The following is a 27120-nucleotide window of genomic DNA, read 5'->3' as shown; positions in this document are numbered from 1 at the left end:
CACCAAAATCACTATGAAATCCATCACAATATGTGGGCTGTTAGCAATGCTTGCCAGTCATAGCTACAGTAACTTTGGGGGGCTGGGCTTAGCAAAGGGTCAATTTTGATGTCACAATTACGCAGATTTTGAAACCCCCGCATTTTCTAGAAAAAATAAAACATTCATTTATAGCCTAAAAACGGCTGAATGTTTGTTGTTTTTTTGGACTATTTGTTGAAGAATTAGGGACCCAAATGGAAGTATAAAAACGATGAAAAAGTGAATTTTGCATAACAGTTCCCCTTTAAAGTTTGTAAAAACTGTCAACATTTAAAAGCACTGATTCAGATTCCTTTAAGGTCTCTGTGAGGAGGAATGTTCACCCTCATATAACATAATGAAGGTGTGCTGATCTGAGCAGGTGGAGGAAAAGGGTCCTGTCCTCAGGGGCTGATACGCAGCCTCTCAGGTGACATCAGGTGTGAGTTGGGGTAAAGGTTTCTCTGCTGATGGTTAATAATCTGTTGATAATCTACTGGACTTTATCCTGAAGCTCAGAAACACAAGCCTCTGTATGTGTGTGTATCTTCAGTTTTCAGAGGCACACAGCTGCAGCTCAGATGGAAGAGGACACCAAGGTAAGCTGATATTTGTTATTAGCAGGTTCTTGGTCCAGGTCAGAGGAATTCACACATTCTCAGAGCTTCAGGTGAGACTTTCAGCGCTCAGAGACTCAAGGCAGTTACACTTTATTTAAACTATGACTTGTTCTTTTTACTGTGTGGTCACATAACCACACTGGTCCAGAACAAATTTGTCTAATCTGTAATGAATAAAACCCACAAACAGTCACAGCTGGACACACCTGTATACACACCTGGGAACAAATGGTGTGTATCTGTATATACTCAGAAACACATGCACCTTCATGGGACTGGTAGCAAAGCTTGTTTGTGCTGATGTGGGACACAGTGACAGTCACTTTATGGTCAGTTTATGGTCCATGCTGATGATTTACAAAGTAAATATGTTGCTCAGTCAATCAGAAACACTTGGAAGCACAAGAATGTCCTATCACATGAAAAGATAAACGTTCTAATAATGTGAATACAGTCATAGGAAATATTAGCATGTCCTTGCTGCTTCCTCTGGATTGAAGAGGTTCAGTATCAGTCAGGAGGTGCTGATCAGATCATTGATTAATTGATCATCATCAGTGTGAGCTCCTGCTCTGCAGCATGCAGGTGTGACATGATGCCAAGAAGGAAAGAGACATCAACAGTGATCTTAGAACAGCAAGAGTTGCTCCCCATCAACCCAGGAAGGGTCATAAGGTCATCTCCAAACTATCTGAAGTCCATCATTCTCCAGAGAGAACAATTAATCCCAAGAGGAAAACATCTCATAGAGCTACCAATCTTTCCAAGAGTGGACGCCCAAACAGGTTTAGCACAAGGTCCGAGAAATGACAAAAAACTCAAGAGCTCCATCTAAGGTTCTACAGGCCTCAGTTACCAGGTTAAGGATCATGGCAATGAACCTGTATGGCTGTTTGGAAGGGATGAAGGAGAAAACCTCTTCTCTCTGAAACAATATGGTCAGCATTCCTGATTGGGTCTTTTAACCCCCACATTTTTCCACAGTTTTAAAGAAACACATCACTGCAGTTGTTGGAATAATTGAATAAAGTTTGTCTTATTTTCTTCCTATTCTTTATTTTAACCATTTAATCTTATAATCATTCAAGATGTGTGTGAGTAAAGAATGTGATGAGTTGTCTGCAGGCAAAGATCATAAATGGAGCTGAGCTAGCACAGAAGGAAGCAGTCCAGTTGAGGAGGTCATAAAGATGCAGGCTGATTACACTGAACAAAAGGCGCAACTGACCCTGGAAGCTGAAAGGGGACTGTGGAAATGTGTTGTTAATGGATAAAGCTGTTTATGACTTGTTTACGATGCAGCTGTTGTTTTCCCATCCTTTAGAGATTAATGTTTTTGTAAACTAGGGACCCCCAAAAGACAATAAAAAGAGGAAGCGGTTGGATGGGTTTCAGAGCGATTGGGAGACTTGTAACTGAACACATCTCTGACCATTCTCCTCGTGCGAGTAAAATAACTAATACTTTGTCTCTCTCTCTCTTCTTTTTGTGATGTTATAAATATTGTTAGGTTGGTTAAACCTGACAGCAGTCACTTGATTTCTCTGGACCTGCTGTGTCTTTGCTGAGTACTCTACGCCTCCCCCTGATGTTGTTCCCTGAAACACACATTTTGAGTGATTCCTGGTTTATAATTGCTGTCTCTGTCCACACGTACGGCATCTGGTGACTGAAAGGTGCACGCACACTGTTTTTGGGAGGCATGTCCTGTTATTTCAAGGCAAACTGAAAAAACATACTCTATTTTACAAGCAAATGCACAGTAGAATATAAACACATAGTGATGAAATGTTGCACAATGTTTGATAGACCAGTTAAAACAGAAAAACTGTATAAGTTTGCTCTTCTCCTGCTACTTGCTGGATACAGGCAGATTTGTTTCTGCAGCACCATCTGCTGTTTAAAACAAGAACTGCAGTGCCTCCACTGCATCTTAAAATCGGCTCCTGATTGGCTACTGTCATTCCTGCTGTTTGTTTATTGGTGAGGAGAACCAACTGGGTTGTTCGTTCATACCAACACATATTTACCTTAAAGGGCTCTTTTAAAGCTTAAGTTTTGTTTTTCTGGAGGTTATAGTGTAAGTAAGAACAATTATTTCCCACGATTTCCCACTGTGGTTTTGCCAGACCAAAAAGGAAAAGGCAGAGGAGAAGATCAATTTATTTTTCAAGCCTTTAAGTGACATTGAAAGGAGAGGAACATTTTAGCCTATTTTAATTAGATATTCGTGATAGTTTTGTCAGCCTATCCCCTTAGTTTACTGCGCAGATGTTGGCCATGTAGGGGTTTCTTCCTAACCTAAGTGGTTGGTAAGAGGTAGCACTGATTTATTAACTTCAGCTATGGTTCAGAAGAAAACCCTTTGTTCAGTAGCTCAGAGTAGTTGGAAACAGCAGAACACTTACACTTTTGGGCAGTCAGGCAAACTGAAGGAAATGTTTAAAGGAATTGTAAGGTCTGCGGTCAGTGATAGTCCATGTCACATTAAAAGACCTCTGTGTCCAACAAGGTGGACAGTCTACACTATTGCCATCCATGCTGTGCAAAACCAGCACACGTGCATACTCAAGGCTTTAGCTGATATGCCGGAGAGTGGGTCTGAAGTTGCACTCTATGAAACGTTTCAGCAATGAGATGTTCTCCTTGGTCCAGTGTGGACTTGAACACACGCACTAGATGTTATGCCTTCAGCTAATGTTAAGGAGCAAAAAAAGAAACAGACAGTCGTTTTGCCTCCCATCATGCCTATTTCCCAGCTAAGCGGTTCTCTGACTGTCAAGTGTTCATCAGAGAAACAGCTTGGAGAAAGAAACAGTGCTCTGTAGCGCCACCTGAAGGTAAAAGCTTAAACAGTTTGTGTACAGGGTGTGTGGGGTCTGCAGAGATTTTAGCTAACCTTTTTCTGACCCTAGACCTGTACAAGTCCTGGATAGAGGGAAGATCAGCCCTGATGATTCTCTCTGCAGACCTGATTGTTGGTTGCACTCTGCCCCGGTCCTGTTTGGTGGATGATCCAAACCACACTGAGATGGACAAAGACAGGACCGACTGGATGATGGCAGTGGAGAAGATGACCAGCAGCTCCTGGGGAAGGTTGGACTTCTTGAATTGCCTCGGGAGGTACAGTCTCTGCTGGGCCTTCTTCATTGTCTATGGGTGAGGACCATCTCAGGTCTCGAGAAATGCTGGTACCAAGGAACCGGAAGTGATCCACAGCCAACACGGTGTTATTGAGGATGGTGGGGGGAGGTGCTTTAAGGGATGTTCTCTGGAAGTTGACCGTCATCTCCACTGCTGTCTTTAGCAGGTTTAGTTCCAGGTAGTTCTGACCAATACCAGTATACCAGTTGATCCACCTCCTGTCTGTATGCAGACTCATCACTGTCCTGTATCAGTCCAATAACAGTGGTGTCATCTGCAAACTTCAGGAATTTCACAGATGGGTCAGTTGAGGTGCAGTCATTTGTGTAACGTGGGGAGAAAACACACCCCTGGGGGGCGCTGGTGCTGATGGTTCTTGAGCAGGAGAAAACTCCCCGCCGCGGCCCGTCAGTCAGGAAGTCGGTGATCCACTGACAGGTGGTGGCCGACACTGTGAGCTGGTTGAACGTCTGGTGGAGAAAGTTTGGGTTAAATGTTGTTAAAGGCCGAGCTGAAGTCTACACAAAGGATTCTGGTGTACGTCCCCGGGTGGTCGAGGTTTTGCAGGATGAAGTGTGTAATTCTTTCTTTATGTTTGGTTCAGACTGTATTAAAATAATAATGACAACGTCTGTCTTAGCAATGGCCGCTCTCTGATACTGTGTATTGTCTGGCGGTGGAAATTTGCCTGTGAAAAACACTTCGACTCGCATATCTTAGCAAAGTGGTTCATCTTTATACATTTCATGCATTGCTTCCCTTTTGCTGGTCCTCTTTAGCACTGTGTTGCCCTGCACAATAGCTGCATGTCTTGCATGCTGTATTAGTATGCTTTTGGGGTTTAGAACCTCTCTGTTGTTTATCTGGCCTGTGTGGTTTTTTGCTAATGGGATGAACAGTGTCATGGTCTCTGGGTTGGCCCGTAGCTTTTAACTGCTGCTTTGCCAGCACGCGGGACTTGCTACGTCTAACATGAGTTAGACAAGGCTGTAGCTTCTTGGAGTGGTCTGCTGTGAGTGTCCAGGTGTTGTAAACGTCACGTCCCTTCTCCCCGATCCACAAAAGGAGGTAGCTACACTTGTACTCCTCCCCTTTTTCTCGCAGGGGGGTGATAAACATCAGCTCAGCATGCTGTTTGAAGTGTCGTCATCCTTTGGCCATCCTTTGGGTAGGTTTGTGGACTAGGAACACTGTAGGCATCCAGTCTTTTAACTGTGGTTTAGGACTGTATCCCTTTTCTGACAACATGTAATATTTCTTTCTTCATGTTTGGTTCAGACTGTATTAACATAACAATAACAACGTCTGTTTTAGCAATGCAGTTTATTTTGCAATCTTGGATCTCATGACCTCATGAAACCCCTGTTCCAACTTTCGCAGGATCATTGTCACCACATGATCAGAGCACCGTCTAGTGGACAATGTGAACCTTACACAAGTGCAAACCCAAGTTGATTGCGAGTTTGTAAGCACACTGCAGGGGGTCCAGCAGGGGGCCTGTGGTGTCCTTTGGTGTCGCTCAAAGAAATTCATGATCACAGACGTCAGAGCAACAGGGCTGTAGTCATTGAATCCTGTGATGGTGTGTTTCTTGGAGACTGGAACAGTGGTGGTTTAAAGCAGAAGGGAACCTCACACAGTTCCAGAGACTTGTTAAAGATATGAGTGAAGATGGGAGTTAGTTGGTCAGCGCAGGTTTTCAGGTATAGAGGAGAGACGTCATTACGACCCGGAGCTTTCTTCCCATTCAGACGCTGGAAGACATTTGAACTCTATTAACATCTTATTCTCTGATCTTTAGTGCAGGCAGGGGGAGAGAGGAGGGGGTTGCAGAGTTCTTAGTGGGAGATGCAGGTCGACCCTTTGTGTGAGAGTGAGGGCTGGTTTTCAAACCTACAGAAGAACCAGTTTAGATCCTAAGCCAGGCGGGTATTCATCACAGCACGGGCGGTAGGCCTCCTATTGTAAGGAAGAGTCTGCAAACTTGTCCACACTGAAGTGCTGCTGTTAGCTGAGAATCTGCTTTTTGATTTTTTTTTTCCACTGTAGGATTTTCATTGGGCTTCTTTGGAAAAAAGGAAGTGACAGATGCCATATAAAATGTCTAGTAGTTTAACAGTATGTTCTAAATGGATCTCATTGAATCTCACGATTTAAGAATGATTCAGTATCAGTAAGGGAAGTTCAAGTTCCCATTTTCTTTTAGTGCTTGAATTTTAGATTTTGCGTGAAGGATTGGATGGAATCAGAGATTGCTGGGAATAAACCTATGCTCACATTGATACACTTCAGGACTTTACTGTGTTTTGCAATCAGGATGTTTTTATTATTTAATTCCTAAAAATAACCTTTATATCTGTTAAATAACCTTTCTATCTGTTAAGTATTTCCTGGGAATACTAACCCAATATGGCGGTGGTATTAGGACAATAAATTTAAGAGTGATTCAAGCACTGGCATGACTGAACAGCAAATGCTGCACATATATGGAATAAATTCATACTTGTCCTTACATTTTTAACTAAAATAATTCCACCCCAAGTTAAACATATTTCAGTTAACAAGCTCTTTACTAGGCTAGTAACAGTCAGTCAGTCATTTTCTACTGCTTATTCCATAGTGGGTCATGGGGGAGCTGGTGCCTATCTCCAGCAGTCTATGGGTGAGAGGCGGGTCGCCAGTCCATCGCAGGTCAACACACAAACAACCATGCACACACTCATTCATACACCTGAGGGAAATTTAGAGACCAATTAACCTAACAGGCATGTCTTTGGACTGTGGGAAAAAGCCGGAGTACCCGGTGAGAACCCACACATGCACAGGGAGAACATGCAAACTCCATGCAGACTGGATGTGGCTGGGAATCGAACCCAGGACCTTCTTGCTATAAGGCAACAGTGCTACCAACTGCACCACCATGCAGCCCTTAGGCTAGTAACAATTCAACTGAAATACCAAGTAAAATGAAGGAATTGAGAAAACTAATGAACTATATACAAGTTAAGGAACAAGGGAACCAATAACATTGATGCAATGATAGTTCAATGTGGAATTATGTTTAAAAACCAAGGTTTACCTTGAGGAATTTGGAAATTAGGTCAAATTAGTTTTAAAACTAATAAAGGACAACAGTTGGTATGTCTTCAAACAAACAGTCACAATGTAAAATCAGAAGTGAAATAAAACCTTATTTTAATAAAAAGTATTTTAAAGAATAATTTGCTGAACTAGAAATCAACCTTTTTGGATAATTGATTCTTAATGCTGTTTAATAAGCCATCCTTGTTTTAGTAAAACATATTTAGAGAAATATCATTTGTTGGATCAGACCTGCCTGGCAATGGAATTAGCTGTTAGCGGTTTTCTAGAATTGCGCCGCTCAAGGTGGCAGCAGGTTGGAGTAGCTCTGTTACTTTTGATTCTGATTTATTCTTTTTTGGGAACTATTCCTCTTGTGGTGGATACAGTTGATTTGTTTTTGGACGACAATCCTCTCCGGTGTCAGATGCTGTGCAGCTTGGAGGATTTTTCTTAATACTTTCTATTTTTGGACATTTGTTATGATGCATTGCCATGGCAACGGGGTTGTGTCTTACAACCGGGAGCAGCTGATTAATATCTCAAAAGCTCAAATAATACTTCAGCTACAACCCCAAATCCCTGATGAGTTGAAAAGGAGACGCCGTGGATGCAGAGCAGGAGCTAAGAGAAGAGAGAGAAGGAGGAAGTTCAAACCATCTCTTCCGTCGATTTTGATGGGCAATGTGAGATCGTTGGGACCCAGCCAGAGTACCGGGCATGCAGTATTATGTGTTTTACTGAGACATGGCTGCAGGATCATATCCCCGACTCCAGCATCTCTGCCAGGCTTTTTAACCATACGAGCAGACAGAGATTTAAAGAGGAGCGGCAAATGTAAAGGAGGTGGACAGGCAGTAACTGTGAACAACAGATGGTGTAATCCAGGACATGTAACTGTGAAGTGTCATCTCTGCAGTCCAGATATTGAACTGTTGGCAGTAAGTTTTCATCCATATTATTTACCCAGAGAGTTCACCAGTGTTATTTTAGCAACACTTTACGTTCCACCTTTAGGTGTTGCTGACACTTCATGTGATGTCATCAGTTCAGTTGTTGCTAAGCTACAAACACAACACCCCATTGTGTTTGTGGCAATATCTGGTGAGTTTAACCATGCCTCACTCTCTGCTACACTTCCAACATTTCAACAGTTTGTCAGCTGCTCTACCAGAGAAAACAAAACATCGGATTTGTTTTATGCAAATGTCAAGGACTCATACATCTCTACAGCAAGACCTCCTCTAGGGAAATCAGATCACAATCTTGTTTTTCTCTGCTCGAAATATAAGCCCCTTGTTCAGAGGCAACCTGTAATAAAGAGGACTGTGAGAAAATGGTCACAGGAAGCTGAAGAAGCTCTGCAAGGTTGCTTTGAGGCTACAGACTGGGACGCACTGTGCCAGCCACATGGAGAGGACATCAATGCCATGACTGAGTAACCGACTATATAAACTTCTGTGTGGATAACATCATCCCCACCAGAACCGTGAGATGCTTCCCCAATTACAAACCTTGGATCACCAGTGACCTGAAGGACCTGCTTAACAAGAAAAAAAGAGCCTTCAGAGAGGGAGACAGAGAATTATGGAGGAGTTTACAGAAGCAACTTAAAGTCAAGATAAGAGACAGCAAGGAGGTGTACAAGAAGAAGCTGGAGAGCAAGCTCCAGCAAAACAATATCAGAGATGTGTGGACAGGGATGAAGAAGATCACAGGCTTCAAGCAGAAGGATGATCAGACTGATGAAGGTCCGGACAGAACCAATGAACTGAACACATTCTTCAATAGGTTCAGTTCAGAAACATGATCAGCATCCTCCTCTCCTGCTCACAGCCAAACAGACATTCCATCTTCCTTTGACCCACAGGACCCACAGCTGTCCAGTAACACCTCACATTTTTTATCTTCCACCTCAGCCCTAGACCCTTCTGCTTCTACATATTTGCCTTCAACCAAATCAGAAGATGCTGATGCTTCCTTTGCTTCCCCCTTCCACCTGTGTGTCTCGAGAAGTCAGGTGAAGAGACAACTGGAGAGACTGAATCTTAATAAGGCTGCAGGTCCAGATCATGTCAGCCCTAGAGTCCTGAAGGGCTGTGCAGAGCAGCTCTGTGGGATTCTGCAGCACCTCTTCAACCTTAGCCTGGACCAGAAGAAGGTTCCAGTGTTGTGAAAGACCTCCAGTCTTGTTCTGGTACCAAAGAAAACTCACCCATCAGTCCTCAATGACTATAGACCTGTTGCCCTGACATCCCACATCATGAAGGTCCTAGAGAGACTCCTGTTGGCCCACCTGAGTAAGCAAACAATAAACCATCAGGACCTCCTTCAGTTTGCTTATCACTGTGGAGTTGGAGTTGAAGATGCCATCATACACCTGCTTCAACAAACCCACTGTCATCTGGACAAAGCCAGCAGCACTGTGAGGATCATGTTCTTTGATTTCTCCAGAACATTTAATACAATCCAACCTGATTTGCTTTGTCAGAAACTCCAGAAGACTCAGGTGGAGGCCTCAATAATCTCCTGGATCAAAGACTACCTGACAAACAGACCACAGTTTGTGAGACTGAAGGGTTGTGAGTCTAACCAGGTAGTCAGCAGCACAGGAGCACCACAGGGGACGGTACTCTCACCATTCCTTTTCACTCTGTACACCTCAGACTCCAGGAACAGACTCCTGTCATCTGCAGAAATACTCAGATGATTCTGCAGTCGTGGGGTGGATCAGAGATGGACAAGAAGCTGAGTACAGGAAGGTGGTGGACCACTTTGTGGCATGGTGTAGAAACAATCATCTCATTTTGAACGTGACTAAAACAAAGGAGATGATTGTAGATTTTAAGAGAAACAGGAATAAGTCAAAAACTATTTCTATCATGGTAGAAGAAGTGGAGGTGGTGGAGGAGTATAAATACCTCGGTGTTCACCTGGACAACAGACTAGAGTGGAGATGCAACTGTGAAGCCATCTACAAGAAGGGACAGAGCAGACTGTACTTCTTGAGGAAGCCTAGGTCATTTGGTGTTTGCAGCAAGATGCTGCATATCTTCTATAAGTCTGTTGTGGAAAGTATGATCTCTTCTCCATCATCTGATGGGGAAGCAGCATCAGAACCAGGGACTTAAAAAAGCTCAACAAGCTGATAAAGAAGGCTGGTTCTGTTCTGGGGACTCCTCTAGAACCTCTGGAGATCATTGTGGAAAGAAAGATTCTTCATAAAATGAAGAACATTATGGAGAACCCTGAACATCCTCTTCATCAGACTGTCCTACAACAACAGAGTGTCTTCAATCAGAGGCTTCTTCAGATCTGCTGTAAGACGGACCTACAGGAGATCCTTCCTGCCCACAGCCATCAGCATCTACAACGTCTCTTTGAAGAAACCTTCATGATGAGCTATAACAACATTTAATTTCCCTTTGGGATTAATAAAGTATTTTTGAATTGAATTGAATTTTAGCTAACAGAGGAAACCTTATAGCTTGTTCACTACGTACATTTAACTACCATTAGTATACGTATTAATGTGCGCATGAGCGCTACTGGCATGTTATGACCGATCTGTGTTCAAATCCACCCATTAAATAAAGTTTGTTGAAACTTTTAAACACAACTTGGAACAAATAACTAGCCTTAAGGCTGAGAGGTTTGTTCGCATTAGTTGAGCAGATAGCTTGCTAGCACTGAAATAATTCAACTTATAGATAACACACACAAAGCAAAAACATAATGAAATTAACAATATGTCGATTGTTGAATCCTAAACTACTTTTCTCTACCCAAACACCACCGTTTACATGTACCGTTCTAAAGAACAGAAGTAAAGAAAGGCCCAAAGGACGCTGGGTTAGGTGATGGACGTGGCCGATCTGGCCATGTGGTGGACGACAGACAAAGAAACGTGGCAGCTGCTTTCAGTAGCAGCTGGGCTAGCTCCTGCTACCTGGACTGGCATCCAGGAAGACATGATTAGCAACTACATATCTTCTGGGTCATCTCTGTTTAGATTTTCTGCAGAAACTCAGAATGTCTTTATTACCCCTTTCGCATGGTCACCGAATTACTCGAACAGCAAAACATTACGTAACTTTCGGTTGTTTTTTGATTAGTGGGTACACGAACAGCAGATCTTAGTCAACTCTGGATCCAAGTTTGAAGAATTTGTCCAGCTTGCCAGCAAGTCAGACATTCAGTTTGTTGCGTGCTGCCTCTCCTTTAGCGGCTAGGCAGCAGGATAAAGAGCGAGGTGTGGCTAGAGAACAGTTTAGTTCAGGGATTCTAACTGTGACTCCCCCTTCCTGGGTTGGACTAAGAGAAGCTTAGTGATGTATTTAAAGCTGCAGAGTTTCTTACCAGAATGTTTATTTGTGTACAGTTCAGGCCATGTTTTTATCCATTCCTTGGGCACAACTTACATACATGTGAAGTCTTTACTGCATCTGTCAAAGCAGCTACAGACAGACATTTTATACTGTATAATACTGTTCTAATGATTAGTACCTGACACCTGTGTGGTTGCTCATGAAGCGTTTGCATCGAACCCCTGTGCTTAGGTGTGGCTTTATCACTTGAGTGAGGGTTAAACAAACCATCTAATTATCTTGGTTTCTCAGGTGAATCCTTTAGTGTGAATGAATGAGTAAGTAACAGGGCAGTATATAAATATTTAGTGGCCTTCACTTGTTCTATACACACCCATAACCTTTTTATCAACGATCGACTGTATTTGTTGTCCTCTGTGAAAACAACATCAGTCCGTTTTTGTAGAAAACATTTCAGATATCTAGCAAAACATTTGAAATGTTTCATAGCATTAAATAAAACTGAAATGATGTAGGGGGACAATCAGTGCTGAGAAGAATGCTGTGACATGTAAAATGGTGGGAGTTGATGAAGCATAAACAAGCTTTGATTGCATTTTAGTTTATCGACCACTGGATGTTGACCTCGAGCATCGTGTCATTGAAGCCTGGAGGAATGAACCCTTTTGTTAATCAAGTGCCTGAAGATTCAACAAAGCCTTAGTCAGCAATCACTACTGATTTGGACACGTCAGTAAATACAGTCACCAAATAAAACAGGCAGTTACCTCTCCAACAGACAGCAGCAGATGTAATTTCTGTTTTCAGAGCATCCGATTTCATTAGTGATGGGTGGTTACACACAGCACAGTCAGGCATGAAAAGTCAAACTCTGCAGCAAGAAAAAGGAGCAGAATGAACACCATCTCTTTTCAACTTTATTACCGACATGCTATTGAGATGGCTTGGACTCGGAGAGTTCACATATTAGCCTTGGGAAAACCAAATGAAAACAGAGCCCAGGGTTAGGGTTAGGGTTAGGGTTGGCCCACCACTTAAAAAACAAATAACTACAGTTTATTCATTGGGAAGCAAGAAAACAAAATATTAGATGTGATGGAACCAAGATCTCTAGATCTCTCCGCAAAGAGGACCTGTATCAACTTTATGATCAACTCAAATGGGGGTTTGAGGCGATCATAAAGCAGTTTGTCGACATCAACACCTTCCCTGGATTCTTACATAACCCACACATGCTCAGGAACCTATATGGTGGCAAGAATTTCTCTTCTAAATGCCACAGGTAGCTATCGACTATTACAAAAACCTTCTGTATGTAGTAGCTGGGGACCATGGTGAGTGAGGAACAAAGTTCTCCTTGTAGGAGCCATTTATGTTCTTGGTGTTGGGTTATAGTTTAATTTATTTTATTTGGTTTGTTTTGGATGGTGTTTTCACGCTGATTTACACACTGACCTATATTTCGTTCTACCGCTGGTGGCGGTGTGGGGTGAAAGTTATATAGGTGGAGAGGTGAGAAGGCAGAAGGTTTGGGCGAGGGAAGGTCCTACGGTTTTTACCGCTCTGTTGGCCAAGCCTAGTTTTTATTGGTGGTCTTGTGTTGTGTTAGAGCCCATTGGATTAAGCAATCAAACTGTCAGGTTTAAACAACCTAAAATACCTATAACATCACAGAAAGAAGAGAAAGACAAAGAATTTGTTATTTCACTCACCGCGAGGAGAACGGACAGAGATGTGCTTTCAGTTACAATCTCCTACCGCTCTGAAAACCATCTGTCCGCTCCACTCTTTTTATTATCTTTCGAGGGTCCCTAGTTACAAAAAACGTTGCTCTCTAAAGGATGGGAAAAACAGCTGCAACGTATACAGGTCATAAACACCATTATCTTTTAACAACACACTTCCACAGTCTCCTCCATCTTAAGATCAGTTGTCATCTGTTCAGCGCAATCAGCCATCATCTTTATGACCTCCTCATCTATGACTGCTTCCTTCTCAGCTCCACCTTTGATCCTTGCCTGCAGACAAACTCATCACATCCTTACTCACACAAACATCATGAAAGGTTATAAAGATCAAATTGTAAAGTTAATAGAAAAGGAAAAAATATAAGATAAATCTATATACAATTATTCCAACACAAACCTCACAAGCTGCTCAATAAATGGGAGCATTCCCCAACATATTTGGCAGTCAGGATATTTGTTTGAAATCCGCCCAAACCCAGAAGCGACCAAAAGAATGGAACCTGATGGTCGCTACACTCCTAATACAAAAATAAAGACAGTTTCCAGGACTCTATCCCCCCCCCTTTTTTTTTCCAAGACCTTGGCTATACATACACATACTGCTCTTTCAGGGTTTATGGTTTAGAACCAAATGTCATTTTTCATTTTTATTGACTCTGAGCTGGGAGCAATTACGGCAAAGCTGGTGGGTTTAGAAATGTCAGTCAGTCATTTCCTACACCGCTTCTTAGAAAAGTACTCGTACTCATACTCGTCGTCTTCCGCTTATCTGGGACCGGGTCGCGGGGGCAGCAGACTCAGCAGAGACGCCCAGACGTCCCTCTCTCCAGACACCTCCTCCAGCTCCTCCAGGGGGAGCCCAAGGCGTTCCCAGGCCAGCCGAGAGACATAGTCCCTCCAGCGTGTCCTGGGCCGTCCCCTGGGCCTCCTCCCGGTGGGACGTGCCTGGAACACCTCCTGAGGAAGACGTCCAGGAGGCATCCAGTATAGATGCCTGAGCCACCTCAACTGGCTCCTCTCGATGTGGAGGAGCGGATCTACTCCGAGTTCCTCACCCTATCTATAAGGGAGGGCCCGGCCACCCTACGGAGGAAGCTCATTTAAGCCGCTTGTATCCGGGATCACGTTCTTTCGGTCATAACCCAAAGTTCATGGCCATAGGTCAGGGTAGGAACGTAGACCGACCGGTAAATCGAGAGCTTTGCTTTTCGGCTCAGCTCTCTCTTCACCACAACGGACCGGCACAGCGCCCCCATTACTGTGGCAGCCGCACCGATCCGTCTGTCGATCTCCTGCTCCATTCTTCCCTCACTCGTGAACAAGACCCCGAGATACTTAAGTGCATTTGCCAATCAAGAATGAGAAGAGGAGATCGGCAGGACTCAAGGCTGGTCTCCAGGTGGCTAGGGTGAGAGATAGCAGTTAGAATGATTTGAATGGAAAGGGAAAATGTAAGACAAAAGTTGCGCTTACTGTTTTAGAAGTGTTGGAAGATCCAGGGAAAGGTTAGTCACTTCACTGAACTGAGATCGACAGGAGTTTGGGTTTTGGGAAGATAATCGTTCTCCTTCTCCTTTCAAGAGAAATCTGTGATGTAGAGTAGTGAGGTAGAGTGGACAGGCAGGTGAGTGATGGAGCAGTGGAGGTTAGGATCTGTTAGGTAACGAGCAGGAGGGCTGTAGGAGGAGCTGTGGAACAGGGAGGGTAGTCTAAATAATATATAAGACGCTAACCTCAGGAAACGGATCTCTGAAGTTCCAAGCAAAAACATCCAGGCGTTCTTTTGGAGGCTCTGTGAAGGAGGATAGAAGGGTGATCAAACTTGGATCGAGAGGAAAAACACACACAAAGATGTAAGCTTGATTACCGCTCATGTGAGCAAATGATTTGGTATCTGTGTCAAAGATCAGGGTCCTCTTTAAGCTCCTCCTGATGAGCCTAGTGAGCTGCAGCTGCTGGCGGCTGCACTTGCCAGTCACACCCTGGAGGGAAGTGAGATAGACAAACACCCAAACAACTTGTACACAAATCAGTGTCACCAAAGTGCAAACAAGATCTTGGGAGTGGCATGATGATTTGAAAAAGTTTTAATAAAACAAAAAACTCAAAAAGAAAACATGACATGACACACGGATGAAAAAACTGGAAGAACCAGGGAGAACAAACAGGCATGAAAACATGAGATTCCAATGGAGAACAATGACCAAGCTCTGACTTGACTTGGTCACCTGTTCCAGGTGCAGGCAATGGAGAAAGTGAGGTGGTGCAGATGAGCAAAATCTACTTAATTGCATGGTAGCTGTGGCTAAGGCTGGGTACTATTTATCATGAATGGGGCTGAAGAGAGATACAAAAAACTACAAGACACGAGGAAAGACCAGTGTTGGGCATGTTACTTTAAAAAGGTAATTAGTTATAGTTACTAGTTACTTCTCCCAAAAAATGACTGAGTTAGTAACTGAGTTACTCCACTATAAAGGTAACTAGTTAACAGGGAAAGTAACTGTTGCGTTACTTTTTTCCAGGGCCGGTTCTAGGCCTGCATATATAAGGGGGCAGGCACAAAAGTGAAGGGGGCACCATCATGCGTATACATTATGCTCCGACATATTTGTTGTTGTTGTTGATTAGTGTTTTCTTTATGGGATTGGGATAAGCTGTGAAGTGCTGCCAGACTGCACTGGTTTCCCCCCAGTTGAGCTTCTTCTGAACATGTTGGGCTGGAATAAAATAGCTTTGGGCGGGTTATTAAAATTTGGGCTGCTTTTTACAGCATTTGGAGGGTTTTTAGAAATTATTTATGGGAAAATCACATCATAATAGTTGTCATTGTGTGGGAGAAAAATAAAAACATACACATCTCAAAATCTCAAAATGTTGTGTCTTTTTACTCATGTCAGTAGTTCATTTAATTTTTTAAGAGAAACTGTTGAACTTGACATCATCAATCAGTGATGGTCACTGGTTAATCAACTGTCACTGTGACATTATATTGGTCAATTGTAAACGCCCAAAATAATGTTTAGAGTTAATCTAATATACACTGAGGTGCGGCCTTTACTTTGTTAAGCTTTCTGAGTAAAAGAACACAATTTGTAAGAATGGGAGAACATACATCTCAATGTTAAAATTTTATCTGTGGATCGGTTCTGTCTCAGGACCAAAACGTTTCATATTATGTATTAATAATTCGTGTGAAGTGTCAACAATATTAAAAGCCATATTGTTTGCGGATGATACTGATCTTTTTTGTTGTGGCCAGGATCTGCAAAAACTAATCACAGATGTAATTACAGAATTTAACAAAATACAATTTCAATAAAAATAAACTATACTTGAATATGAATAAAACAAAGTTTATGTATTTTGGAAACAAAACAAAAAATACTTAAAATAATGTTTTGTTGGATGGTATAAATATCACACAAGTAAATTAAATTTGTTTTTTAGATGTTATTATGGATAATCAAATGAATTGATTCTTTAAAAAAAATCTCAAAAAGTGTTGCAGTCCTCAGTTGAGCAAGGCTGGTTTTAGATCAGAGATCTCTTCATATTCTTTACTGTTCACTGTTGTCATATTTCACATATTGTGTAGAAGTTTGGGGAAATAATTATAAAACTAATTTGCAGTCATTAGTGATACCTCAAAAAATAGCAATTTGTTATGTACAAGAAGCACTGTCAAGTTAATCTAACAAATCTGACAGTTTTAAATGGTTTACTATCTCCATGCAACTGGGGTGCACTCTACAACGAATCAAGCGCACCCATCCCTGTCATTGCTCTATCTCAGCAGGCAAATCTAATAAGGTAATCCTGTTCACCTGTGTTCAGAGGAATTCTATTCAGAGAAAGAACTTCATCTGAAAGTTTCTCCAAAGACACCACTAGTAGGAACTGGACAATATTATTTGAAGAACATAATACATATTTAATCGGCAAATCTCAGCACAGTTTTAGCTTTTCAAATACATACCAACCCATTGGCTCATTTTGTTATTTTTAAAACATTACAAGTGGTGTTTAAGGCTAAGAATAAGTTATTACCGAAAAATATTCAAAAGTTGTTTATTGACAGAGGACGCTTATAAACTCTAAATTAAAATTAATTTTATGTCCGTGAATGTGCAAACAATTAGGATTAGAATTAGCTTTTGTGTATACGATTGTCTTTCCCCTCGCTCCTCCCTTCACCAAAGAAAAAAAGCTTAGCTCCTGTAGCTGAGAGCCACGACAGATGACAAGAGCTTCAATGAGTAGCTTTAGGTTGTAACACGCCCCATTTAATTGTCGGTAATGGTGTTGTAACGATAGAAAAAGTAATTTGTCTGATTACTTGTCACTGAAAAAACTAACGCCAATAGTAGGACAGTTACTTCTAAAGCTGTTGTTTTCAACGCTGTTATTCACCTTACGGGAAAAGACAAACAGAGATCGAGCAGGAAACAACTCTAAATGTACAAAGAACATAATAAACTGGGAAGTGTTGAGGTATAATAATGCTATCACTGATATTCTTGCGGCCTCAACCTCTCCCAGCCCGGATGTCGTGAGAAAGAACAGATGAAGAGCAGGAAATTAAGATTAACGCAAATTTAATTTGGAAGATCATAAGTCTAATGATTTCTACTCCTTTCATCTTAATGTTATTTCCTAAGTTTATTTCCTAAGTCCTGTTTTTTCTTAAGTTGATATGTAGTACTGTGCAAAAGTTTTAGGCAGGTGTGAAAACATGCTGTAAACAAAGAATTCTTTCAAAAATATAAATGATGATTGTTTATTTTTATCAATTAATAAAATGCTAAGTGAGTGAACCCAAACATAAAGCCAGAGTCAGAGAACTATCTTCAATGTAAAGAAGAACAAGACTTACTGGAAGTGATGGTATGGCCCCCACAGAGCCCTGATCTCAACATCATGGAGTGTTTCTGGGATTACATGAAGAGACAGAAGGATGTGAGAAAGTCTACATCCATAGAAGATCTGTGGTTAGTTCTCCAAGATGGTTGGAATAACCTACCAGCTGAGTTCCTTCAAAAACTGTGTGCAAGTGAACCTAGAAGAACTGATGCTGTTTTAAAGGCAAAGGGTGGTCACACCAAATATTGATTTGATTTAGATTTCTCTGTTGTTCATTCACTGCATTTTGTTGATTGATGAAAATAAATGATTAATACTTCCATTTTTGAAAACATTCTTTGTTTACAGCAATTTTTCACACCTGCCTAAAACCTTTGCACAGTATTATATTCATACCAAATGTCTACATGCGGTGAGCACTTGTAACTGAAGTCAAATCCCTTGTTAGTGCACACCATCTTTGCAGATCAAGCTGTTTCTGATTCTGGTTGAAATAAGCTACCATTCATTTCATCGAGGTGAGCTTATTGTGAAAAACTTAATATGCGCAATGAGTAGAAGTTCTTAGTTGTTAAGTTTTACCATTGAGGCCAAGCCCCACTGTCATACGTGATATGTCAGAGATAGGCGAAAGTTAGATAAGGTAAAACAAGTATTAAATAGGATAAAGTATTAAAATCTAAGATTATCTTCATACAACAATCCCATCTCAAGATAATGTTTTTTTTTTATGTAGAAAAATGTTTTATCAGAATTTAGCCATTCGTTCTCCTGTCAGGTTATCCTTCCAACTATGTGTTTATGCTACTGCATCGTTGCTTGCTTCTTAACACCCTCTTCCTTTTCACCTGGTACACCTGGATCAACATGCTGCACCTGTATTTGTCCAAACAGAGTCAGGATCACTTGGAAGATGGACGAGGCCACAAATTGGGCAAGGCCGACTCACCTATCAGACGACAGAGTAAAATAAACCAGCCAATCAGAACAGAGAAGGCGGACATGATTTACACCATTGAAGATGTCCCACCATGGTACCTATGCATCCTACTGGGACTACAGGTGAGACATTAAACTGGTCTATTTCCATGCAGAATGTTTCTGTCAGAACTCTGCACACCATGATGAGCTATTTAAACTGGGTCAATTAAATTCTAACTGGGAGTTAGTCCTTCACTGCACTATGGTCCTACCTCCAAACCTGAATCTTGACAGCAGTAGTCAGTGTAATTGTCTTTGCTGTGGTGTGCTGGTGAGGTGGTGGTGAGGGCCTTGCGGCGCCACCAAACTAGGGAAGCTGGTGAGGAAGGCCAGCTCAGTAGTCAGGACGGAACTGTGGTTGGTTGGAAGACTGGTCAGAATATGCTTACGGACCTGTGGCCTCATGTACGAAGCGTGCATACGCACAAAAACGTGAAAGTGTGCAGTAATCCATGCAAACTTTTGCCCTGCCATGAAAATGTGCAGTGAGCTACTGTTTGCTAAGAAAGTGCCTTGGAGGTCAGCAACATGGAGAGTCTGGAGGCTGACCAAGAGGCGTTTAGGACCCTCGGACGCCCTTTCAGGAGGTTGGCTGTGGTTAGCCTTGCCAGAGGCGTGGAGGACTGTTGGCGAACCTTGCCTGGAGGGCAGTGGTACAGAGAGTCTGGAAGCCAGAAGTCTCTGTTCATGTGTGGACAGCTCCACTCCTACCGATGCACAGCGACTCTCTTTTTGACATCCAATATTATGTCGGACCACTTTTATTTTATGTTTCCATTTACTGCATTCTCCTCCTTCTGCCCTCCATTTGTTTGATTTTGTTCTAATTCCAGAAGAATGCTGCCAAATAAGACTAACCCTAACCCTAAAGACACCTTGGCTCCATTTCCATTACTGACACCTTGATTTCAAAGAATAAATTCTTTGTCCTTGATGGTACGGTGTAATGTTCATAAACCGGCCACAAAGTTCTGAGCAGGTCCACAGATGTCCTCAGGGAAGGGAGGGAGCAGAGGGAGCAGAGCATCATGTTTACATAACTTCCAGGAGAGGATGAAGATAGCCAGCCATCAAGGCTGTGCAGGGGAGCCAGATTCAGAAAAACAATAATTATTTGGGTTAGGCTGACTCTTAATTTTCCGTCAGCCTTGAGAGTCTCGCTGGTGCTTCTCAAAGGCGAATCCAAACAGTCAAATTCCTGGTCTTTCGGCAGATCCAAGCTAACAACTTTCTCCAAGATTTATCCCATTTCACCCCTGAGTCCAGGAACCGCAACCTGCCTGCAATCCTGTGTAAGGATCACATCCAGTCTGCGATTCAGCTCACGTAACATCTCAGTCTGAGTGCTGATCGCTCTGAAGATCCCATCACATACAGGTCCTTCTCAAAATATTAGCATATTGTGATAAAGTTCATTATTTTCCATAATGTCATGATGAAAATTTAACATTCATATATTTTAGATTCATTGTACACTAACTGAAATATTTCAGGTCTTTTATTGTCTTAATACGGATGATTTTGGCATACAGCTCATGAAAACCCAAAATTCCTATCTCACAAAATTAGCATATCATTAAAAGGGTCTCTAAACGAGCTATGAACCTAATCATCTGAATCAACGAGTTAACTCTAAACACCTGCAAAAGATTCCTGAGGCCTTTAAAACTCCCAGCCTGGTTCATAATTCAAAACCCCAATCATGGGTAAGACTGCCGACCTGACTGCTGTCCAGAAGGCCACTATTGACACCCTCAAGCAAGAGGGTAAGACACAGAAAGAAATTTCTGAATGAATAGGCTGTTCCCAGAGTGCTGTATCAAGGCACCTCAGTGGGAAGTCTGTGGGAAGGAAAAAGTGTGGCAGAAAACGCTGCACAACGAGAAGAGGTGACCGGACCCTGAGGAAGATTGGGGAGAAGGGCCGATTCCAGACCTTGGGGGACCTGCGGAAGCAGTGGACTGAGTCTGGAGTAGAAACATCCAGAGCCACCGTGCAGGATATGGGCTACAGGTGCCGCATTCCCCAGGTCAAGCCACTTTTGAACCAGAAACAGCGGCAGAAGCGCCTGACCTGGGCTACAGAGAAGCAGCACTGGACTGTTGCTCAGTGGTCCAAAGTACTTTTTTCGGATGCAAGCAAATTCTGCATGTCATTCGGAAATCAAGGTGCCAGAGTCTGGAGGAAGACTGGGGAGAAGGAAATGCCAAAATGCCAGAAGTCCAGTGTCAAGTACCCACAGTCAGTGATGGTCTGGGGTGCCGTGTCAGCTGCTGGTGTTGGTCCACTGTGTTTTATCAAGGGCAGGGTCAATGCAGCTAGCTATCAGGAGATTTTGGAGCACTTCATGCTTCCATCTGCTGAAAAGCTTTATGGAGATGAAGATTTCATTTTTCAGCACGACCTGGCACCTGCTCACAGTGCCAAAACCACTGGTAAATGGTTTACTGACCATGGTATCACTGTGCTCAATTGGCCTGCCAACTCTCCTGACCTGAACCCCATAGAGAATCTGTGGGATATTGTGAAGAGAACGTTGAGAGACTCAAGACCCAACACTCTGGATGAGCTAAAGGCCGCTATCGAAGCATCCTGGGCCTCCATAAGACCTCAGCAGTGCCACAGGCTGATTGCCTCCATGCCACGCCGCATTGAAGCAGTCATTTCTGCCAAAGGATTCCCGACCAAGTATTGAGTGCATAACTGTACATGATTATTTGAAGGTTGACGTTTTTTGTATTAAAAACACTTTTCTTTTATTGGTCGGATGAAATATGCTAATTTTGTGAGATAGGAATTTTGGGTTTTCATGAGCTGTATGCCAAAATCATCCGTATTAAGACAATAAAAGACCTGAAATATTTCAGTTAGTGTGCAATGAATCTAAAATATATGAATGTTAAATTTTCATCATGACATTATGGAAAATAATGAACTTTATCACAATATGCTAATATTGTGAGAAGGACCTGTATGCCAGGCAGCCTCACAATTGCCAGAACAGCTGCTGACATTCTCCGAATTTCTCAATATGCCAGGTAACCGGTGACTCCAAAAAGCAGAAATCCTGATATCAAACATCCAATTATATACATATCTTCCACATCCTCGACTGACATTATCGACAAACACACAATCCTCCACTTCTGCTAGGAGTCCATTGTGTATCCAGAGAAAAACGTCCCGTCCGGACAAGTTGGGCGCTCCTTCACCCTGTCTCCTCCTCGAGAAAATTTGATCAATTGCATTGAGAGACCAGCTGACCAAATCAATAACTAAGAATTTGGAAGATATGCAAAAAGAGGCTCCAAAAAGAAGACAAGACACAGAGCTGCAGCAGGGCAGATATGGGAGGTGGTGGGAGACAGAGAAAAAGCGTCCTCCTCCACCGAGAGCAGAAAGAAAAAGAGAGGAATTTCACATTCAATGAAATTTCTTGGTTTACTCACCCATGCATTTGCCATGGTTATTTGGACATGTGGTGGGTGCCTTCTGGCTATTAATACTACTTTGCGATACATATTTATGGACAGTGACGGGGCAGTTCGATTGCCACGTACAGCTGCACCCAATTCATCGCAAACTAGGATGTTTGAAGACAACATGTGCGGTGACATGTTTTGTACATCTGAATTATTTTGGAGACCGCAAGTTTCAGAATTTCTCCCTATTACAAACTTTTAGTATGAAAAGTGCGCACTCATTAGCACATGAGGCCCCTTGACCCTCGAATTTTGCTGCATCAAAGTGGAATGGACGCCATCTCCCTGGATCAGACCAGCTTTTCTCAAATCGTAACACCGGGAAGCCACCAGCGATTGATGGATAATGCGTCTGGAGTCTGACATTGTTTAGGCAGAGCTACACACTGTAGCAAAATTCATTTTAGAGACATCCTATTGGTGTAAACTGATGTTATTGTTGATTGAACTAAATATGGATTCAATGGTGATAAAGCACAACTAGCATTTTGGGCTGACGGGACTCAGAAGTCACCATTTGGATTATATAAAAAAACAACTTTCTGATTTAAATGTCTCACCTCCATTCGATAAAAAACTCTCCAGCTTTAAATATTTAAGCTTATCTGTAGAAGAGGTGGAACAAATATCTGACACACAAGGCGGAAGATGGAGTGACACAGTGAGAAGTAGTGAAGCCAGAGGTGATTTTAGACTATTTTTAGTGGGGCCTAAAAGTTATCCTGTGTTTACTACTATTTTTTGTTGATATCCTGTACTGATTTTAAATACATTTATTATAAGTTATGTGTTTATCACCAAATTATGTATATATTTATTGTTAATATTGATAATATAGTTGTAAGTGAAATTAAATGTTGTTGTAGCTCATATCATCCAAGGTTTCTTCAAAGAGCCGTTGTAGATGCTGATGGCTGTGGGCAGGAAGGATCTCCTGTAGCGCTCCGTCTTACAGCAGATCTGAAGAAGCCTCTGACTGAAGACACTGAAGACACTCTGTTGTTGTACAACAGTCTGATGAAGAGGATTCTCAGGGTCCTCCATAATGTTCCTCGTTTTATGAAGAATCCTTCTTTGTACAATGATCTCCAGAGGTTCTAGAGGAGTCCCCAGAACAGAACCAGCCTTCAGAAGAGATCAGACTCTCCACAACAGACTTATAGAAGATCTGCAGCATCTTGCTGCAAACACTGAAGGACCTAAGCTTCCTCAGGAAGTACAGTCTGCTCTGTCCCTTCTTGTAGATGGCTTCACAGTTGCATCTCCACTCTAGTCTGTTGTCCAGGTGAACACCGAGGTATTTATACTCCTCCACCACCTCCACTTCTTCTCCCATGATAGAAGGTTTTTGACTTATTTCTGTTTGTCTTTAAATCTACAATCATCTCCTTTTTTTTATTCACGTTCAACATGAGATGATTGTTTCCACACCATGCCACAAAGCGGTCCACCACCTTCTTGTACTCATCTTCTCCATCTCTGATCCACCCCACCACTGCAGAATCATCCGAGTATTTCTGCAGATGACAGGAGTCTGTCTGGTCCTGGAGGTCTGAGGTGTACAGAGTGAAAAGGAATGGTGAGAGTACCGTCCCCTGTGGTGCTCCTGTGCTGCTGACTACCTGGTTACACTCACAACCCTTCAGTCTCACAAACTGTGGTCTGTTTGTCAGGTAGTCTTTGATCCAGGAGATTGTTGAGGCCTCCACCTGAATTTCTTCTGGAGTTTCCACAGCGATAAGCAAACTGAAGGGGGTCCTGATGGTTTACTGTTTGCTTACTCAGGTGGGCCAACAGGAGTCTCTCTAGGACCTTCATGGTGTGGGATGTCAGGGCAACAGGTCTATAGTCATTGAGGACTGTTGGGTGAGTTTTCTTTGGTACTGGAACAAGAATGAAGGTCTTCCACAACACTGCAACCTTCTTCTGGGCCAGGCTAGGGTTGAAGATGTTCTGCAGAATCCCACAGAGCTGCTCGGCAAAGGCTTCAGGACTCTATGACTGACACATTTTGGACCTACTTCTGCTCTGTGTCTTGTCGTCTTTCGGAGCTTCTATTTGCATATCTCCCGAATTGTGAATTATGGATCTGGTCAGCTGGTCTCTCAACACAATTGATCAAATATTCTCAATGGGAACACAGGGTAAGGGAGAGCCCTCTTGTCTGGACGGGACATTCTTGTCCAGATACACAATGGACTCCTGGCAAAAGTGGAGGATTTTGTGTGTAAAAATGATGTCAGTCGAGGATATGGAAGATGTGTACATAATTGGATTTCTGATAACAGGATTTCTGCTTTTTGGAGTTTACGGTTACCTGGTATATCGTGAAATTGGGAAAATGTGGGCAGCAGTTCTGGCCATTGTAAGACTGCCCGGCTCATGTGAAGGGATCTGCAGAGCTATCAACACTCAGACTGAAATGTTAAGGGAGCAGAATCGCAAACTGGATGTGATCCTACAAGATCACAGGCTGGTTGCGGTTCCTGGACTCAGAGGTGAAATGGGATAAATCTTGGAGAAGTTGTTCACTTGGATCTGGCGAAAGACCAGGAATTTGGCTGTTTGGATTCGCCATTGAGAAGCACCAGCAAAACTCTCAAGACTGACAGAAAATTAAGAGTCAGCCTGACCCAAATAATTGTTGTTTTCTGCATCTGGCTCCCCTGCAAGGCCTTGATGGCTGGCTATCTTCAACTTCTCCTGGAAATTATGTAAACATGACGCTCTGCTCCCTCTGCCCCCTCCCTTCCCTGAGGACATCTGTGGACCTGCTCTGAACTATGTGGCCAGTTGATGAATTTTCCATCGTACCATCAAGGACAATGGCCTCTGTGAAAGTGCTTCATGGACTTACTTTGCACACATTCACATGGTCATATAAACATACGCACCTCTGACATACATCCTTCACCATATCCCTGCAACATGTTGTCTCATATATGTGTTGCTTCTTTGCGCTGAGGTTTTTTGATATCTCAAACTGTATCCTGTTAAGGATAAAGTGTAAAGTATGATTTTTTCCACATCCTCTTACCTAATGTGGTCTTTCTTATCCTCTTTTTACCTAAATATGGCTCATGGATTTTTAGATATCTTAGAAGGATCGTATTAAAACAATTTCATACCAGTGAAAGCCAAATTATTAGTATTTGAAGGTTGGACTAAAACTGTTTTATACCAGTGACCCAGCTTAGAAAGATTCATAGATTCTTAGATTTCTTAGAAGTATTGTATTCTTACCATTAAACCTCCAAGGATTATTAATGTCATTTGATATTGTTTTTCTGTTGTTTGATTTTCTATATCATTGTAATGTTTTTACTTATGTACAGCACCTTGAGTGCCTTGTTGCTGAAAAGCGCTATATAAATAAACTTCTCCGATCTTCTTTCTGCTTGAAGCCTGTCGTCTTCTTCATCCCTGACCTCTTTGTCTTGCTCTCGGTGGATGACACAGGGGTTTTCTCTCCCTCCCTCCCTGCTGATCCCTGCTTCTGTTTTTTGTCTGTCTTTTTCTCAGTCTCACTTTGCATATCCTCCAAACTTGTAAATTATGGATTTGGTCAAGTGGTCTCTCAACGTAATTGATAAAAAAAAATTTGACGGGAAGACAGGGTAAAGGAGAACCGCTTGTCCAGACAGGACGTTCTTCTCTGGATACACATGGATTCTTGGCAGCAGTGGAATATTGTGTGCCTGACTACGATGTCGGTCGCATACGTAGAAAATGTGTACATATTTGGACTTTTGATTACAGGATTTCTGCTTTTTGGAGTTGGTGGTTACCTGGCTTATCGAGTGATTCGCAAAACGTGGGTGGCTGTTCAAAGCGTTGCAAAGCTTCCTGCGATGTTGGATGGAGTCTGTAGAGCGATCAACACTCAGACTGAAACGTTAAGAGAGCAGAATAGCAAGCTGGACACGATTCTTGAACAGAATTGCAGCCTGGCAGCGGTTGGACTCAGAGGTTAAAGGATATAATCTTGGAGAAGTTGTATGCTCCAGATCTGCAGAAAGTACCAGAAATTTGGCTATTTGGATTCACAATTGAGACATACCAGTAAAACTCTTAAGTTAGTTGGAAATTCACAACAACCCCAAACCACAACATTTATTGTTTTTCTAAATCTGGCTCCCCAATGTGGCCTTGGCAACTTCTGCTAGCTGGCTATCGACAAACTATCTCCTGGATGTTATATAAATACGACGCTCTTCCCCAGCACTCCCCTACCTGCTGTGTGCTGATAGGACTATGCAGCCGATTGATAAAACTTCCACCTCTCTTCTCAAGGACAATGGTGCTTCTATCTACAGTCTAATTCTTGAAAACATTCTCAGACTTAGATATTGACACCCTCAAGATTCCACCGTACCCTTGCTGAATCTTTACTTTTGTGTGTGTTGCTTACACCTGCTGAGGTTTTTTGTTCTACTTCAGACTCTATTCTGCTAAGAATAGAGTCTGAAATATGATTTTTTCCCCTCCTATCTTATTTTACCTAAATGTGTGATTTCATTACTTTTCATAGATTTTCAGATTTCTCAGGATTACCAGCAAAAGCCAAATACTATTAGTATTTGAAAATTTTACTACAGCTGTTTTTACACCAATTACCAGAGATTTTTAGATTTCTTAGAAGGATTGTATAACAACTATTTCATACTAGTGAAAGCCAAACATTATTAGTATTAAAAGATTTGGACCTTGGGATGGGTGGCGGACGAAGATGGAGACCTAAGCGGCCCGATCCCCGGATGCTTAGGCTGGCTCTAGGGACGTGGAATGTCACCTCGCTGGGGGTGAAGGAGCCCGAGCTTGTGCGGGAGGTCAAGAGATATCGACTAGAAAT

At 42.3% G+C, this 27120-nt stretch overlaps 1 protein-coding gene and 1 long non-coding RNA gene across 2 annotated transcripts in view; one reads left to right on the top strand and one right to left on the bottom strand.

Moving 5' to 3' along the window:
• Positions 1–516: 516 nt before the first annotated feature.
• slc23a1 (solute carrier family 23 member 1) overlaps positions 517–27120 on the top strand; it is a 64386-nt gene continuing 37782 nt past the window's right edge. The window contains exons 1-2 of the mRNA XM_047378443.1: positions 517–620; positions 18700–18867. Of these exons, the coding sequence (XP_047234399.1) occupies positions 603–620; positions 18700–18867 (186 nt within the window). The 5' untranslated portion in view covers positions 517–602. The remainder of the gene's footprint in view (positions 621–18699; positions 18868–27120) is intronic.
• On the bottom strand, positions 14162–15888 carry LOC124875988. The gene is made up of 3 exons (XR_007040179.1): positions 14810–15888; positions 14676–14734; positions 14162–14529 (listed from the first exon to the last, which is right to left on the bottom strand). It is a non-coding gene; the product is annotated as an uncharacterized LOC124875988 (long non-coding RNA).

This window comes from Girardinichthys multiradiatus, chromosome 11, assembly GCF_021462225.1.
Source record: "Girardinichthys multiradiatus isolate DD_20200921_A chromosome 11, DD_fGirMul_XY1, whole genome shotgun sequence".
NCBI lineage: Eukaryota > Metazoa > Chordata > Actinopteri > Cyprinodontiformes > Goodeidae > Girardinichthys > Girardinichthys multiradiatus.
The sequence above is the reverse complement of the archived record's forward strand: the minus strand, read 5'-3'. Positions and strand labels throughout refer to the sequence as shown.